The following is a 12,894-nucleotide window of genomic DNA, read 5'->3' as shown; positions in this document are numbered from 1 at the left end:
TGGAGCATTTATAAGTTTTATTACATGATATTTAGTCTTATTTGTAGAACACAATAGCAAACTTTAAAAACTAAATTTCAGAATATCTTGTATATAATAACAGTAATAATTAATGTAATTTAATCTATTTATATATTTTTTTTAAATCTATTACATTTATTAAGAAGTATTAAAAAGGAACATGGTTTTTAGTGTGAATAAAAATTAATTATAAATATAATAATAGATTTAAACAATGTATTAATTATAGTTTCAATATTTATTATTTTTTTTTACATACTTAAAATTATTTAATAAATTTTTTATCTTATTCGAAGAAATTCAATATATCTTTTTAAACAAAATTGAATAAGATGTGGATTTAAACCTAATAAAGCAACAAATAATGCAAGTTTCGTTTCAATAGGTGTCTTAATTTTTTCTGCTATATCTTGATCAGGCATTGTTTTATCCACAATATGTTTAAATATTTTGCCATCATTATTAACATAAAATGTTGAAAAGCCATCGTACCACCTATTAATACAAGATATAAATATAAATGAATAGATAAATATAGATATAAATAAAATTACTTACGCTGCTGCATTGTCTGTTTTTTCTTTTGTATTCCAGACTTTAATTTTCCAAAATGTAAGAAATACGCGTGTGCCAGAAATACCTACTATACGCCAACGAACTTTAATACTGTTATCTTCAGGATGCATAGTCATTTTTAAAACCTCTAACTTAACAAACGCATATTTTAAATGACCAATGATTTTTAATAACGTTATTTGCTTAAAATATTGCGCAATACCACTGTAAAATTACAGTAATGTTTATTATATATGCTATATATATATATATATATATATATATATATATACTCTTTTTCTTTTTTTAATGACATTAGAAATAGAAATATTTTACTTTATACACTTACACACTTGTTGTGCCTCTAATATTATTGATAAATACTACATCTTGTGTATAAATTTCATAATTCATTTGTTTAATAAATAGAAGTGGTAACTAAAAAAAATAAATTTTGTTATTTTAGAATAAATTTTGTTTCTAAGTAATTTTTTTGTAATAATTTTTTTAATAATAACAATTTACAAAAAAGACATACATCCTTACGAAGAATGTCAAATACATTTTGTAAATGTGAGTCAACTGGTTTACGATTTTCAGAAGCTTGTATTTCATTTATACTTTGCACATTAGGAGAAATTTCTGTATGGAATATTCCATCCTTTTGAGAACTGAGTAAAATATTATCGGATGTGCTTTTGGTTAATATCATTTTTGTACATGGCAAACTAGATTTTTTACTTCTTAAAGTTACGAGTGGTTTTCCACCTTCTACATTAATTTTTAATAATGTCATATTTAAATCTGGATTGAGAATATTTTGCATCTGAGCATTTATTTGTTTTTGCTGATGTAATTTGATTATTTGTTGTTTAGTCCAATTATGTTTTTTATTTTCTATCTTAGGACTCTCAATATTAGCATTGAATAAGATAACATTGTGATTTAATAAATGAGTTATTGAATTCGAAGGTATTATTTTGACATTTATTATTGAACTTGTTTGTGCACCTAAAAACTATAATTAAAAATTATTTTTTGAATTTTGTACCTTTTATAAAAATTTTATTTAAAAAATATAAAAATACTTAAAAAAAATATAAAAAAAGTTATATTGAAATTGTAATTAAGTAACACATAAAAGATGTATAGTATGTTCAATTTATTCATATACATATTATTATTTTCTTAATTGTTGAAAATAAGAAAGAATGTTTCAAGTAAAAGTTTCCAGGCAGATATATATTAAATTAAAGTTAAATTATCTTCTGAATTAATAACTTTTTGCAGTACATAGGTTGATACTTTTTTGTAAAGAATATCGAGCTTGATTAAAATATATCATTTTATTTAAAAATCTAATAAAAAAGCAAAATAACAACGAAACAATTATTGGTATTATTTGTCCCCCTAGAAACCATGCAACGTTTGTTCAAAACGTCTTTTTGTATTTTCAACAATTAAGGAAATAATAGCATATGTATGGACATACTATATATTAGTTACTTACAAAATTAGGTGTACATCTATGTTGGTAACAAAAATTGATAGAATAACATAAGTAATAAAAATGAACAAAATAAAAACAAACAGAGATAAAAACATATATTTTAGTTGTATGTTTTAATAGATAATACATGAAAGAATTTTTTAATAAAATGAACTATCATCACTACGCTACTACATTTTATTATTATTGTCAAGATTAAGGATATAGAAAATAGAATTATGTAAAAATAATTAATAAATTTAATTTTTAATATTTTGTTGCATTTCTATTTGCATTTATTGTTTCTAAGCATCTAAACATATATTCTATTAATTTTTGTATTATTGAACACAGAGTTGTTATATTTTGGTGATTTTGAGTTTTACATTTGTTTTATTCATACACAGTAATTATTTATAAATAAATATTGTAATTATTTAATGTAAGCGTTATTTCTATCACAAATATTCAATTAATATTTGAAGATTGCGGTATTTAATAATTTTGGAATATTATCCTTTTGTGTAGATTATATGTAATTTTGTAAATGAAAATTTTATTAAATATGCTTATATTTAATATTTTAAAATATTTCATTTTGTCTATTATAATTTCAAGAAATTTTATATTATTAATTCTACTGCTGTATATTCCATTATTGAACTTTCATGTTTATTACAGTATTGTATTATTTTTGTTAAATTCTGCATTTAGTTCACTATAATAATTTTAATCAAAAAATTCTAAACATTATTTTAAAACTTTTGGTCCCAATTTATATATTTTTTGACTTAATTCTATTCATTTTAGAAGTGTACGACTTTTCTTTGCTATTCCACTGTAATAGTTTTTATTGTGTAATTTTTCATAGATATTTTTTTTTTAATTCTTTATTAATTGTGATATATTAGTTTTCTAATTAATTTTAGTTTATCTAAATATATACTACTCATTATCTTTAGTTAAAATCACATTTCAATCCATATTTTATGTTTATTTATTATATTTGTAATAATTTTCTATATAATAGAGTGACTTCTGTTTATTATTTCTTAAATTTATTTAAGGAATCTATTTTGATAATAATTTCACCACTGATTTTTATATAGAAATGTCTTTGAAGTCATGATGTTAACTTTTATTAATAAATAATGAGAAATGTAAATTAATTATAACACAGCAATGAAAAAATGTAAGCTATAAACAGCTGAAGGAATTTCAAACCATGATATGATATCATCACAGAATAAGTTTTTAAGTAATTAATTAAATTATAGTAAGAATCAGATTTTAAGTAATTAATTAAATTATATGTTTCATTTACAATCAAATAAAGGTATTTTTATGTTGTTTGTTAAATGCAGATAAATAGTTCATTTCATTCAAAAATTTTTTTGTAAATTATTTGTTAAATTATATAATAAAATATATATTGTGTTTCTACTTTCAAATATATCTATTTTTGTGTATTTATCTGACAATTAATTCATTATCAACATGGATATACATTCAATTTTATAAATAACTATATATGGATAAACAAATGATCAAAAACTCGATAACTTCTGTCATCTATAATTTATTGCAGTTTTTAATAACAATAAAGATACGTTTTCATACTTTGTTAACATAATATATAAAAAATTCTGCACAGTAATCTATCAATCAGTTATTTATCATTTCTATGAAGCAAGATTTTAAAATAGAAAAAAAATGAAAAGTGTTAACTTAACTGTTAATAAACTTTTTATGAGAATTATAAAAATATCAATAAATTATTCTAACAAAATGATTATTACATAAGTATATAAAGGTTAGCTTGTTTTATAGAATAAGAATTCTTGAAACCGACACTTTAAGACAGAATTAAAAATATCACATACAAATAATTAATAATTATTGAAAAACAATTAGTACTTACTTCATCCAGAAATAAAGAAGATTTAACATTTTTTGATAATTGATAGTTGATGTCAGTTACTTGTTTTCGTAGATTAACAAGAGATGTAAATTTATTTGAAATGGGACGTAAATAAAATGACATTTTTCTGAATTTTTTATTTGAATGATTTGTACTCAATTATTTAATTATGTGTATAATGTAATATGAAATAGAGCTGACAGCATGACCTCAGTATCATATTATAGAGTCTCCGGCAATTCACACATGTTCGATTATAAATTGCACGAGTTTTAACATATGTTTGAAGTTTCAAAGATGGCGCTTGTGTTTAGTGGCAAATTTGAAATTGTAGTTTTATATGACAATTTCTTGTTTATTTATGTACATTTATTAACATGTATTGATAACACATTGCACTATTAATACATTAAAATTACAATTTCTTGTTTATTTATGTACATTTATTAACATGTATTGATAACACATTGCAGTTAATACATTAAAAAATTACAATATTAACTTTTTTATTTTAAAGAAGAGTTAATATTTAAATGATTTTCCAATATAATTTTAGAGAGAAATATATCGTTGATAAATATTTAATATGTCAAAATAAATAATTTCAATACGTTGCATTTACAAAAATACATTTGTGATTATATTACACATTCACAGAATATTAATCTATGAAATTAAAATTATAAAAGATACATTTGCAAATATTAATATAAAATTGATAACTCAATGTTATAACATGTTTTTTATGCGTTACCAGAAGACAGTATTACTGAAAAATAAAATTAAATGTTACATGAAAAAAATACTATATTGCTTCATAGGCAACATCAACATCAATTCTAGTTACAGAACCATTGAGAAATTCTTCAAGTTCATCGCGTTCTCTGGTTTCATCTCTTGGACGATGTAACGATCGTTTTTTCTTTTTTTCTGTTTTATCTATTTTCTCTTTATCTTTTTCTTTATCTTTCGATTTTTTCTTTTTCTTCTTTTCTTTATCTTCCGTCTAGAAGTATTTTAATTTAAAATTAATATTAATAGAAAGAAAGTGAAATATTATTAATAATATTTTACACTTGATACGTACCTTTTCTTTATGTCTTTTTTTTTCTTTTAACACAGGGCTTCCACCATCAGAACTCATATGACGTACGCTAGTATTGTCAAGTAATTCTAAATGCACATTAGAACTTGTTACACTAACGTCTACGCTTTTATCACTTAATTCCAATCTATCTTTTCTGGTGCTATTACTGCTTACATCTTCACCACCTTCAGGACTTTGTCTCCATTTAGAATCACGTCGAAGCCAACTATCAAATGCGTCCGAGTTAATCTCTTGTTGTTCATTCATGTCATAGTTGTTTGATATTTGTAATTCTTGGTCGATAGATGAAATAGAATCGCATTTCGTAATTTGCCGCAATTTTCCCACATTTATTTCTGTATGTGATAAAGTTTCACGTTTGTGTTTTTGTTTGCTTAGTGGATTTTCTGCTAATTTAGGTTGAATAGGAGGTGTTGCTTCATCAGTTGATGATAAATCATCTTCATATTCAGCAACTAAGGGATTTGCAGTTTCAGTATCACTGTCAAAAATTGAATAAGTATTTAATACAAAACATACGAATTAAAAACAGTTTTAAAAAGTTATGAATACGTTTTTATTTATATAATTTTGATATACCTTTCGGAATCTAACTCTTCATGTTGTACTTTCTGTGGTGAAACTTGACTATCTTCTAAAAATGACCGATCTAACAATCCATCATCTGGTACAAAATCTTCAACACTAGTTAACGGTACATTTGTATTTGGGTTATTAATATGTGTTACTTTGTCTACTTCGTCTTCCTTTTTGTTACCAAATATCTTTGACATAAGTGACTGTGGTTTGCTAGTTGACTCTCGTTTGTCAGAATTTTCATTTAAAAATTCAGTTATCTTAGAATCTATTTTTGAAATATTTTGTGTACTAGACAATGTTGATGTAATTTGTGAATTTTTAACAGAAATTGCTTGATTTTCGGAAGTATTAATAAAATTTTCTTTCTTTGATACTATTAAATCCATATTTTTTACTGGAATAGGAGTTCCACCTCCTATAGGACCAGGCATGGAAAATGATCTTTTAACTTCAGCATTTACATTCATATTGCCATAGGAAGATAGTATATTATGATTGCTTAAAGAAGATGTAATATTAGGGACTAGAATACTAGCAGAAACAGAATCAGCTAGTGCTCTTCTTTTGTTAACAAGATTGTCTAAGAATTTGTTATAATTGGCATCATCACTATCTTGAAAGAGATTAAGTTCTTGTATTGTCAAACGTGTCTCCTCCTCATTAGTTTCAAGCTGTTTTAATAGTGTTTCTTTCTGTAGCTGAAGAAAAGGAAGATTAAAGAATTTGTGCAAAAGTTTTAATCCAAAGCCATTTCTCATGGAGGATTCTGCATATCTTACCTACAAAAATAAAATAAAATAGAATGTAATGAACATGCTTTTCCAATTATTTATAAGTAATAAGATCAATAAATTTACTTGCGCTGTTCTTTCATGAAATAAATCAATAAAGTATGTTACATGATCTGATGTAACAGTTCTGTGATGTGACATATCACAATGATTTCCTAAAACAATTACTGGAATATGGCTAGGAATTTTTGGAAGTTCTCGTTGTACATAATCAAATGTCCAAGATTTTGTAATATCCATTATAATAATAACACCATTGGTCCCTTTATATACATCAAGAAACTCTGCATCTAAAGCAGGTTCCTCGATTATATTTTCGGGTTGTGAGTTATCCATTTTTAAACCTTCTAATTTTTTTCTACGTCGACCTTTATCTACAACATCCCAAACTTCAACTTTAACGATATCATCAGTAGCTTTATAATTCCATTGAATACTTGTTACTTGTATTTCTTCTGTTGGTATATATTCTTCTATAAATTTTTGGCCTTGAAGTCTATGAAATAGACAAGTTTTTCCCACATTTCTGTCACCCTTTATAATAATTTTCACTAAAAAGAAAGTTCTTTTCATTTAAAGAATTTTATTTTTCTTTAGAAATTGACTTGTTGTACTTACTATTATATTGTACACCTTTAGCAAATTTTCTCTGTAAAGTTGTTGGCATAGATTGATGAGCTGGTCTAGGTGATACATTGTTAACTCCATCTGACTTTCCAGCTAATCTTTTAAATGCAGAGAACATTGTATATTTCTTCTTAACTAGATTAATAATAATTTAGGTAAGGACTTTTCCTTATTTCTATAATAGATATCTAAACAAAATGGATAAAAGGAAATTATAAATTTTTATACTAATTTAATAAAAAATATATTTTAAACACAAACAAACTTGAATTATCTATATATTATTAAAATAATTAAATTTTTATTTTAACTTAGAAAAATTATTCGTGGAAATAATATTTTGATTATAAAATATATAGAAATGTTCTTCAATTAAATATTTAAAACTCACGAATTCAAAAATATTATAAAAATAGTGAATTTACATGATTAATAATTAATTAATGTTTACTACATGAAATATTGCATTATAGTTATTATAGAGGAATAAGTATGTTACTCTAAATGTTTTTATAACAAAATTATGAAGTAAAAATAATTGCTTACTACATGTTATATCAAATTTTCCATGTGTCGTGGTAGAAAATAAAAATTTATTCGTAATACTTAACACATCTAATAAAACTTAGGCAGCTGTCACTTACCAGCTGTACTTATTTTTTTGTTGTGATGTTGGCAACCATTTTATTATATTTGTAGCATTTTTAATATTATAGGTTTAAAGTGATATAAAAATAAATATTTAAAAATTATTAGCATATTTTGCGCATTTTGCTATATTATATAAATATTTATAATAATATGGTAAGGTTGGTATTAATGAAAGCGGTACTTTTTAAAACTTTATCATAATATATGAGTATGATTTATTTTATCAGGATTAAATATTAATTAATCTTTTTAAATATTAAAATCATTTATTATAAATAATATGTACACTATTAGTATATCATATACAATTATATAAGTATTACATATAAGTATTACAGTATATTATATACAATAAATGATCAATCTAAGAAATATTATGATTCATTGAAGTCTACTACAGTAGCTTGATAAAGAAGTGGTTTCAAATCTTCTATTATTACACTATGTTGTTCTCCATGTGTTATTGTTAATATTGAACTAGCTTTTTTTAATGCTTCAATAGCTTGTTTTAGTTTTTTTCCTGAATATACCTGAATTTTTCCTATTGCTAGGTAAAGTAATCCAGTTGTTGGATGAATTTCTCCATAATACGTTCTGAAATACAAAAGCAACTTATTGTGTTTTACTTGTTATTGTAACATTTAAAGAATATTCATCTTACAAGTAGCCATTAATAAGTTTTTTAGCATAAGATTCAGCTTCCTCCCAATGTTGTAAGTTTATAGAAGAGTCAAAAGCAGTCTGTAAAGTTTGTACATGCTGTACATTGAGAGGATGTAAAATGCCTTCCTGTTTTGAGAGACACATTTTGCTTACATCCAGATCTATTTCTTCTTATAAGGAAATTATATACTCTCTATCAAATGAGCCAACTGTTATTATTCATAAAAAGGATACAGGCAATATTCTTCATGTTTTCTAAGTGATATGCAGTAAATTCAGATATTTCATCAAAAATCTTTTTAAAATTTTTTGAAAATTTTGTATTACAATTTTCACACATATCAGCATCAGAAGGACAAGGATATGTACAAAATTTATTTGGACATGCTGCTGCTTCTGCCATTGGTTCTGGACCTTCACATTTTTCACAGTTACACCAAAAATAATATGAACTTTGCAGTTCTGTACGTCTATCTTTTGTTGTCTTAATTACGTCAATGTATGTTATTTTTATCTGTATGTGTTTAAACATAAATATTTATATTTGTGTTATATTTACAGATATTTATATTTACATTATATTTATAGATATTTATATTTACATTATATTGTTAAGAAAGATATGATTAAAATGTGAACAAATAAAGTTATAAGTTAAAATGTGATAAAAACAAATAAAGTTATAAAACTTGCCTGAGATAAATCTAAAGAAGGCAGATCTTCTATTGTTTTAACTATTATGGTAATTCCCTCAAAGATTGCTACAGCATTAGGTTTGCAACTATGATCCAAAATAGAAGGTGCCAAATAAATACCAACACCAATATTTGTATCTAAATTAGATATATTAAAAGAGTTAATACAAATTCTGCCATAAATACCCATTAATTCTGTGGTATTTGGTACAGGCATATCTCCAAGGAATTCATATAAAATACCACATAAGCATATAAAATGTTCCATTTTTTTCTTATCTCTTTTTATCTCAGAACAATCTAACAAGACAATATTTTAAATACATTTAAATTGAATAGAAGTAAATAATAATTTGTTCTTTGTATATAATATAAAAGCTTACGAGACATTAAGTCCTTAAATTTTCTATAATTTGTTTCATTATAATATCCTATCTCTTCATCTCCACCTTGATTTAGTTTTATAATTATACGTGCCATAAGTCTTGCAACATTTGGTACCACTCTTGGTGAACATTTCTTTAAACTTGCACATTCTTTGCTATGTATGGGCCAAGATAATCGTTGACAAGATCGATTACAATAATAAACATACTGACAGACAGAACATTTAAATAGATTCCCACTGTAACATTGTAAATAAAAACAGACTATTAATTCATATTAGAAATAAAATTTATTATATAAATTAAATAGTTTTCTAGAAATATTAAAAATTGTACCTTTTAAAACAATAATCACATCGTTGATTTCTATATTTTGAATAGAGTGTATAAGCAAATGGTTTGGCGGTTAAAATAGTGGTACCTTTCTTTATAAAATTTTCACTTTTGTTCATTTTCAAAAAAAATTTTTTTCATTAAGACTGTTTAATTTAAAGTTAAATATAATCATAGATGAAATACAGGTTAGATCTATCATATTATAGAACCAGATCTCTCGTCTGTTATAGAATTTCAAATTCCATGATCTGAAATAGTGATCGTACAAGAAATAAAATTTTATTTCTCCGATTTAAGGTTAATGTACATAAATATAGAATTGCCTATGTCAAACTTGTCTCTTCCGTGTGCTACAAGAATTTGTCTTTCGATAAACCGTTTCCTCCTCTTCTTTTTTTCCCCGAGGAACTACACAAGCCCCATTCTCATTTAATCGAGTCTGCCACCACGTGTAAATTAGCTATTATATACATATATAATCTGTGAAATCAGACATGAAATATGACTGGAGACGGAATGAGAATTTTGGGAGGAGTTTATAAATATTTATAAATTGCATGAGTGTTCGTGGAATAATATAACAGAAAGATCAGATGATCGATTTGATATTATAAGAAAAAAATTTGATTTGAGATGTTTAAACGGACATTAATTAATTATTGCAGAGAAATTAATTATGAATACAGTTCATTATGGAATACTTAGAAAATTAAATGAAAATTTAATAGTAGTATTAAACAATAATCATCAAAATATTTCTGCACATTATATCTCATATAATGCACAGCCTCAATATAATTTAATTATTTAATCCAGTAAATCGATGCATGCATCGTCATATATTCCAACGTCTGTGCGGGTCTTGTTTTTAGCAACAGGAAAGAATTATGAAGATTTAAAATTTCATCTCAATTATTGAGCAAAATGATTCCTGAAGTGTGTATTACTATTTAAGAATTAAAGATTTTTATTCAAGATTTTTATAAAGATTATTATTTAAGAATAAGAATTAAAAGAAGAATATTTAAAAGCAAAATTAAATTTTTATTTTAAATATTTTCATACAGACAAAACATTATATAACATTGCAAACATACAAAAATACACACATTAAATATATTAACAGACAATGAAAAAAATTATATGAATGTCTTTATTTGAGATTAATGAATATTGCAATACTGGATTAAATAATTAAATTATATTGAGGCGGTGCATTATATGAGATGTAATGTGCAGAAATATTTTGATGACTATTTTAATACTTAAATTTTCATTTAATTTTCAAAATATTCCATAATAAACCGTATTCAAAATTAATTTCTCTGCAATAATTAATTAATGTCCGTTTAAACATCTCAAATCAAATTTTTTTCCTATAATATCAAATCGATCATCTGATCTTTCTGTTATATTATTCCACGAACACTCGTGCAATTTATAAATATTTATAAACTCCTCCCAAAATTTTCATTCTGTCTAAATTGTATGTTTGCTTTGATTGAGTCTCGGAATTTCACTCGGCTCACCAACTGAACCGAGATTTTAATTTTTACATCGTTAACGCGTGGTGTTCTGGATGCGTTTAATGACTCATACACTTTTAGGCTTGTATCTCGTTTTATTAAATTCGGATACAATGTCGGACTCTTTCTTGAACCGAACTCTTGAACTCGACTCTAGAAAACTTGGACTCAAGCTAAGAACTAAGCAACTAAGAACTATTTCTTTTTTTCGCGGCTTTTATGAAGTCTCGGTTCTTCTCCTAGATATTCCCAATTGGCTAAGTCATTTTTAAATCTTGTTAGCCAATTAGGTTGTCCCAAAATTGCGCTGCCTATTCCTCGCGGTTGTAACACACTCTCAAAAGCGCCGATGTAATTTTGTTGGAGACGACTCCTTAAATGTTGGTGGCAGTCTCGGATCAACCGCGGATGTCCAATGTAGTCTCGCTTACGAGTTCCAATACAAATTATTGTAGTGTCAGTGTTAGTGGAAACAAACGCTAATTTCGTACCTCAACACAAAAGAATACCGGAATGAATATATCGACTAACCAACACCAACCTGCGGGAACCTCTGAGTACAGGAGTTCCCAATTTTCCAACCAAACGGAAACAAACAACTCCACCAAATCATACTCCCACGCAGCACAATTCGATGATGCACCACCTACAAAAGATCAAGCTATCATCATTCACGCAATAGACGACACAAGCCTCCAAGACTATGCTCTTGCAATAGGGAAACTAATCGGACCAAATCAATAAGGTACATCTCCAAAATTTCAAACAATCGAATTTGCGCATATGTCGACAAAAAAGAAACTGTGCTACACCTAAGAAATCTGCATAAAACAATAACGGTCAACAACATGCTAAACCTAAGACCAATGTTAACTCCGGCCCAAAGAGTAATTCTATCAAACGTCGCCCCGGTCATACCCAACTCAGAATTTGAAAAAATTTTCAAAAGAAACAACGTCAAGCTATGCTCCAGAATAACAACCCTGAAAGCAGGAATGACCGACCCGGAATACCCCCATATCCACAGCTTCAGAAGACAGGCATACATTGACCCCGACGACATTGGAAAAATCCCATCCACCTTCCTAATAACTTTTGAAGATACATCTTACCGTATTTTCGCCTCCATCGACAACCTTCTCTGCTTCTGATGTAAACAGAAGGTCACTTAGCGAAAGATTGCCCGGAAACCCAAAATTCAAACATAATGATACGACAATTCCAAATACAAATACAACGATTCCCACACCAACTCAATCCTCCAAACTGCCGGCAAAGAAGATTTCCACCACTATCTAGACAAACATTGACAATCCTAATCAAATGAACAAATTACCTTCAGAGCAATCACCTTTGTGATGAGGCCCTTATCATTTCCATTTCCGGTTGGCGACAGGATAACAATGGGTGGCCATCTAAGAATACGACCGATATCGATCGTAATAAGGCCCGGTCAGCAATCAGATAACAATAAATGGAATGCGACCATTGTACCCCCCACATCGATACCAAACACTGTATAAATACCCGTCATTCTTGAATAAAC

At 26.2% G+C, this 12,894-nt stretch overlaps 3 protein-coding genes across 7 annotated transcripts; all 3 read right to left on the bottom strand.

Annotated features, from left to right (window-relative positions):
* Positions 1–240: 240 nt before the first annotated feature.
* LOC122537304 lies at positions 241–4,333 on the bottom strand. The gene is made up of 5 exons (XM_043670372.1): positions 3,987–4,333; positions 1,115–1,594; positions 926–1,014; positions 580–801; positions 241–516 (listed from the first exon to the last, which is right to left on the bottom strand). The coding sequence occupies exons 1-5, from the start codon at positions 4,107–4,109 to the stop codon at positions 303–305; spliced, it is 1,128 nt and encodes a 375-aa protein (XP_043526307.1). The 5' UTR covers positions 4,110–4,333; the 3' UTR covers positions 241–302.
* A 267-nt stretch (positions 4,334–4,600) lies between these two features.
* On the bottom strand, positions 4,601–7,762 carry LOC122537301 (rab-like protein 6). Of its 4 annotated transcripts, none has more exons than XM_043670369.1 (6): positions 7,736–7,762; positions 7,083–7,279; positions 6,531–6,998; positions 5,674–6,452; positions 5,074–5,575; positions 4,601–4,992 (listed from the first exon to the last, which is right to left on the bottom strand). In XM_043670369.1, exons 2-6 carry the CDS (start codon positions 7,170–7,172, stop codon positions 4,792–4,794), a joined length of 2,040 nt encoding a protein of 679 aa, XP_043526304.1. In that variant the 5' UTR covers positions 7,173–7,279; positions 7,736–7,762; the 3' UTR covers positions 4,601–4,791. The 4 variants fall into 4 exon arrangements, with proteins under 4 accessions (XP_043526304.1, XP_043526303.1, XP_043526301.1 ...); XM_043670368.1 differs by having other exon boundaries at positions 7,638–7,760; XM_043670366.1 differs by having other exon boundaries at positions 4,603–4,992; positions 6,531–7,015; positions 7,638–7,760.
* A 218-nt stretch (positions 7,763–7,980) lies between these two features.
* Positions 7,981–10,335, bottom strand: LOC122537299 (histone-lysine N-methyltransferase SMYD3). Of its 2 annotated transcripts, none has more exons than XM_043670361.1 (6): positions 9,823–10,335; positions 9,484–9,725; positions 9,099–9,400; positions 8,640–8,919; positions 8,404–8,566; positions 7,981–8,336 (listed from the first exon to the last, which is right to left on the bottom strand). In XM_043670361.1, exons 1-6 carry the CDS (start codon positions 9,936–9,938, stop codon positions 8,117–8,119), a joined length of 1,323 nt encoding a protein of 440 aa, XP_043526296.1. In that variant the 5' UTR covers positions 9,939–10,335; the 3' UTR covers positions 7,981–8,116. The 2 variants fall into 2 exon arrangements, with proteins under 2 accessions (XP_043526296.1, XP_043526297.1); XM_043670362.1 differs by having other exon boundaries at positions 9,099–9,238.
* Positions 10,336–12,894: the final 2,559 nt, after the last annotated feature.

This window comes from Frieseomelitta varia, unplaced genomic scaffold, assembly GCF_011392965.1.
Source record: "Frieseomelitta varia isolate USP_RPSP 00005682 unplaced genomic scaffold, Fvar_1.2 scaffold_9, whole genome shotgun sequence".
NCBI lineage: Eukaryota > Metazoa > Arthropoda > Insecta > Hymenoptera > Apidae > Frieseomelitta > Frieseomelitta varia.
Note: the sequence above shows the minus strand (reverse complement) of the source record. Positions and strands in the feature narration are given on the sequence as shown.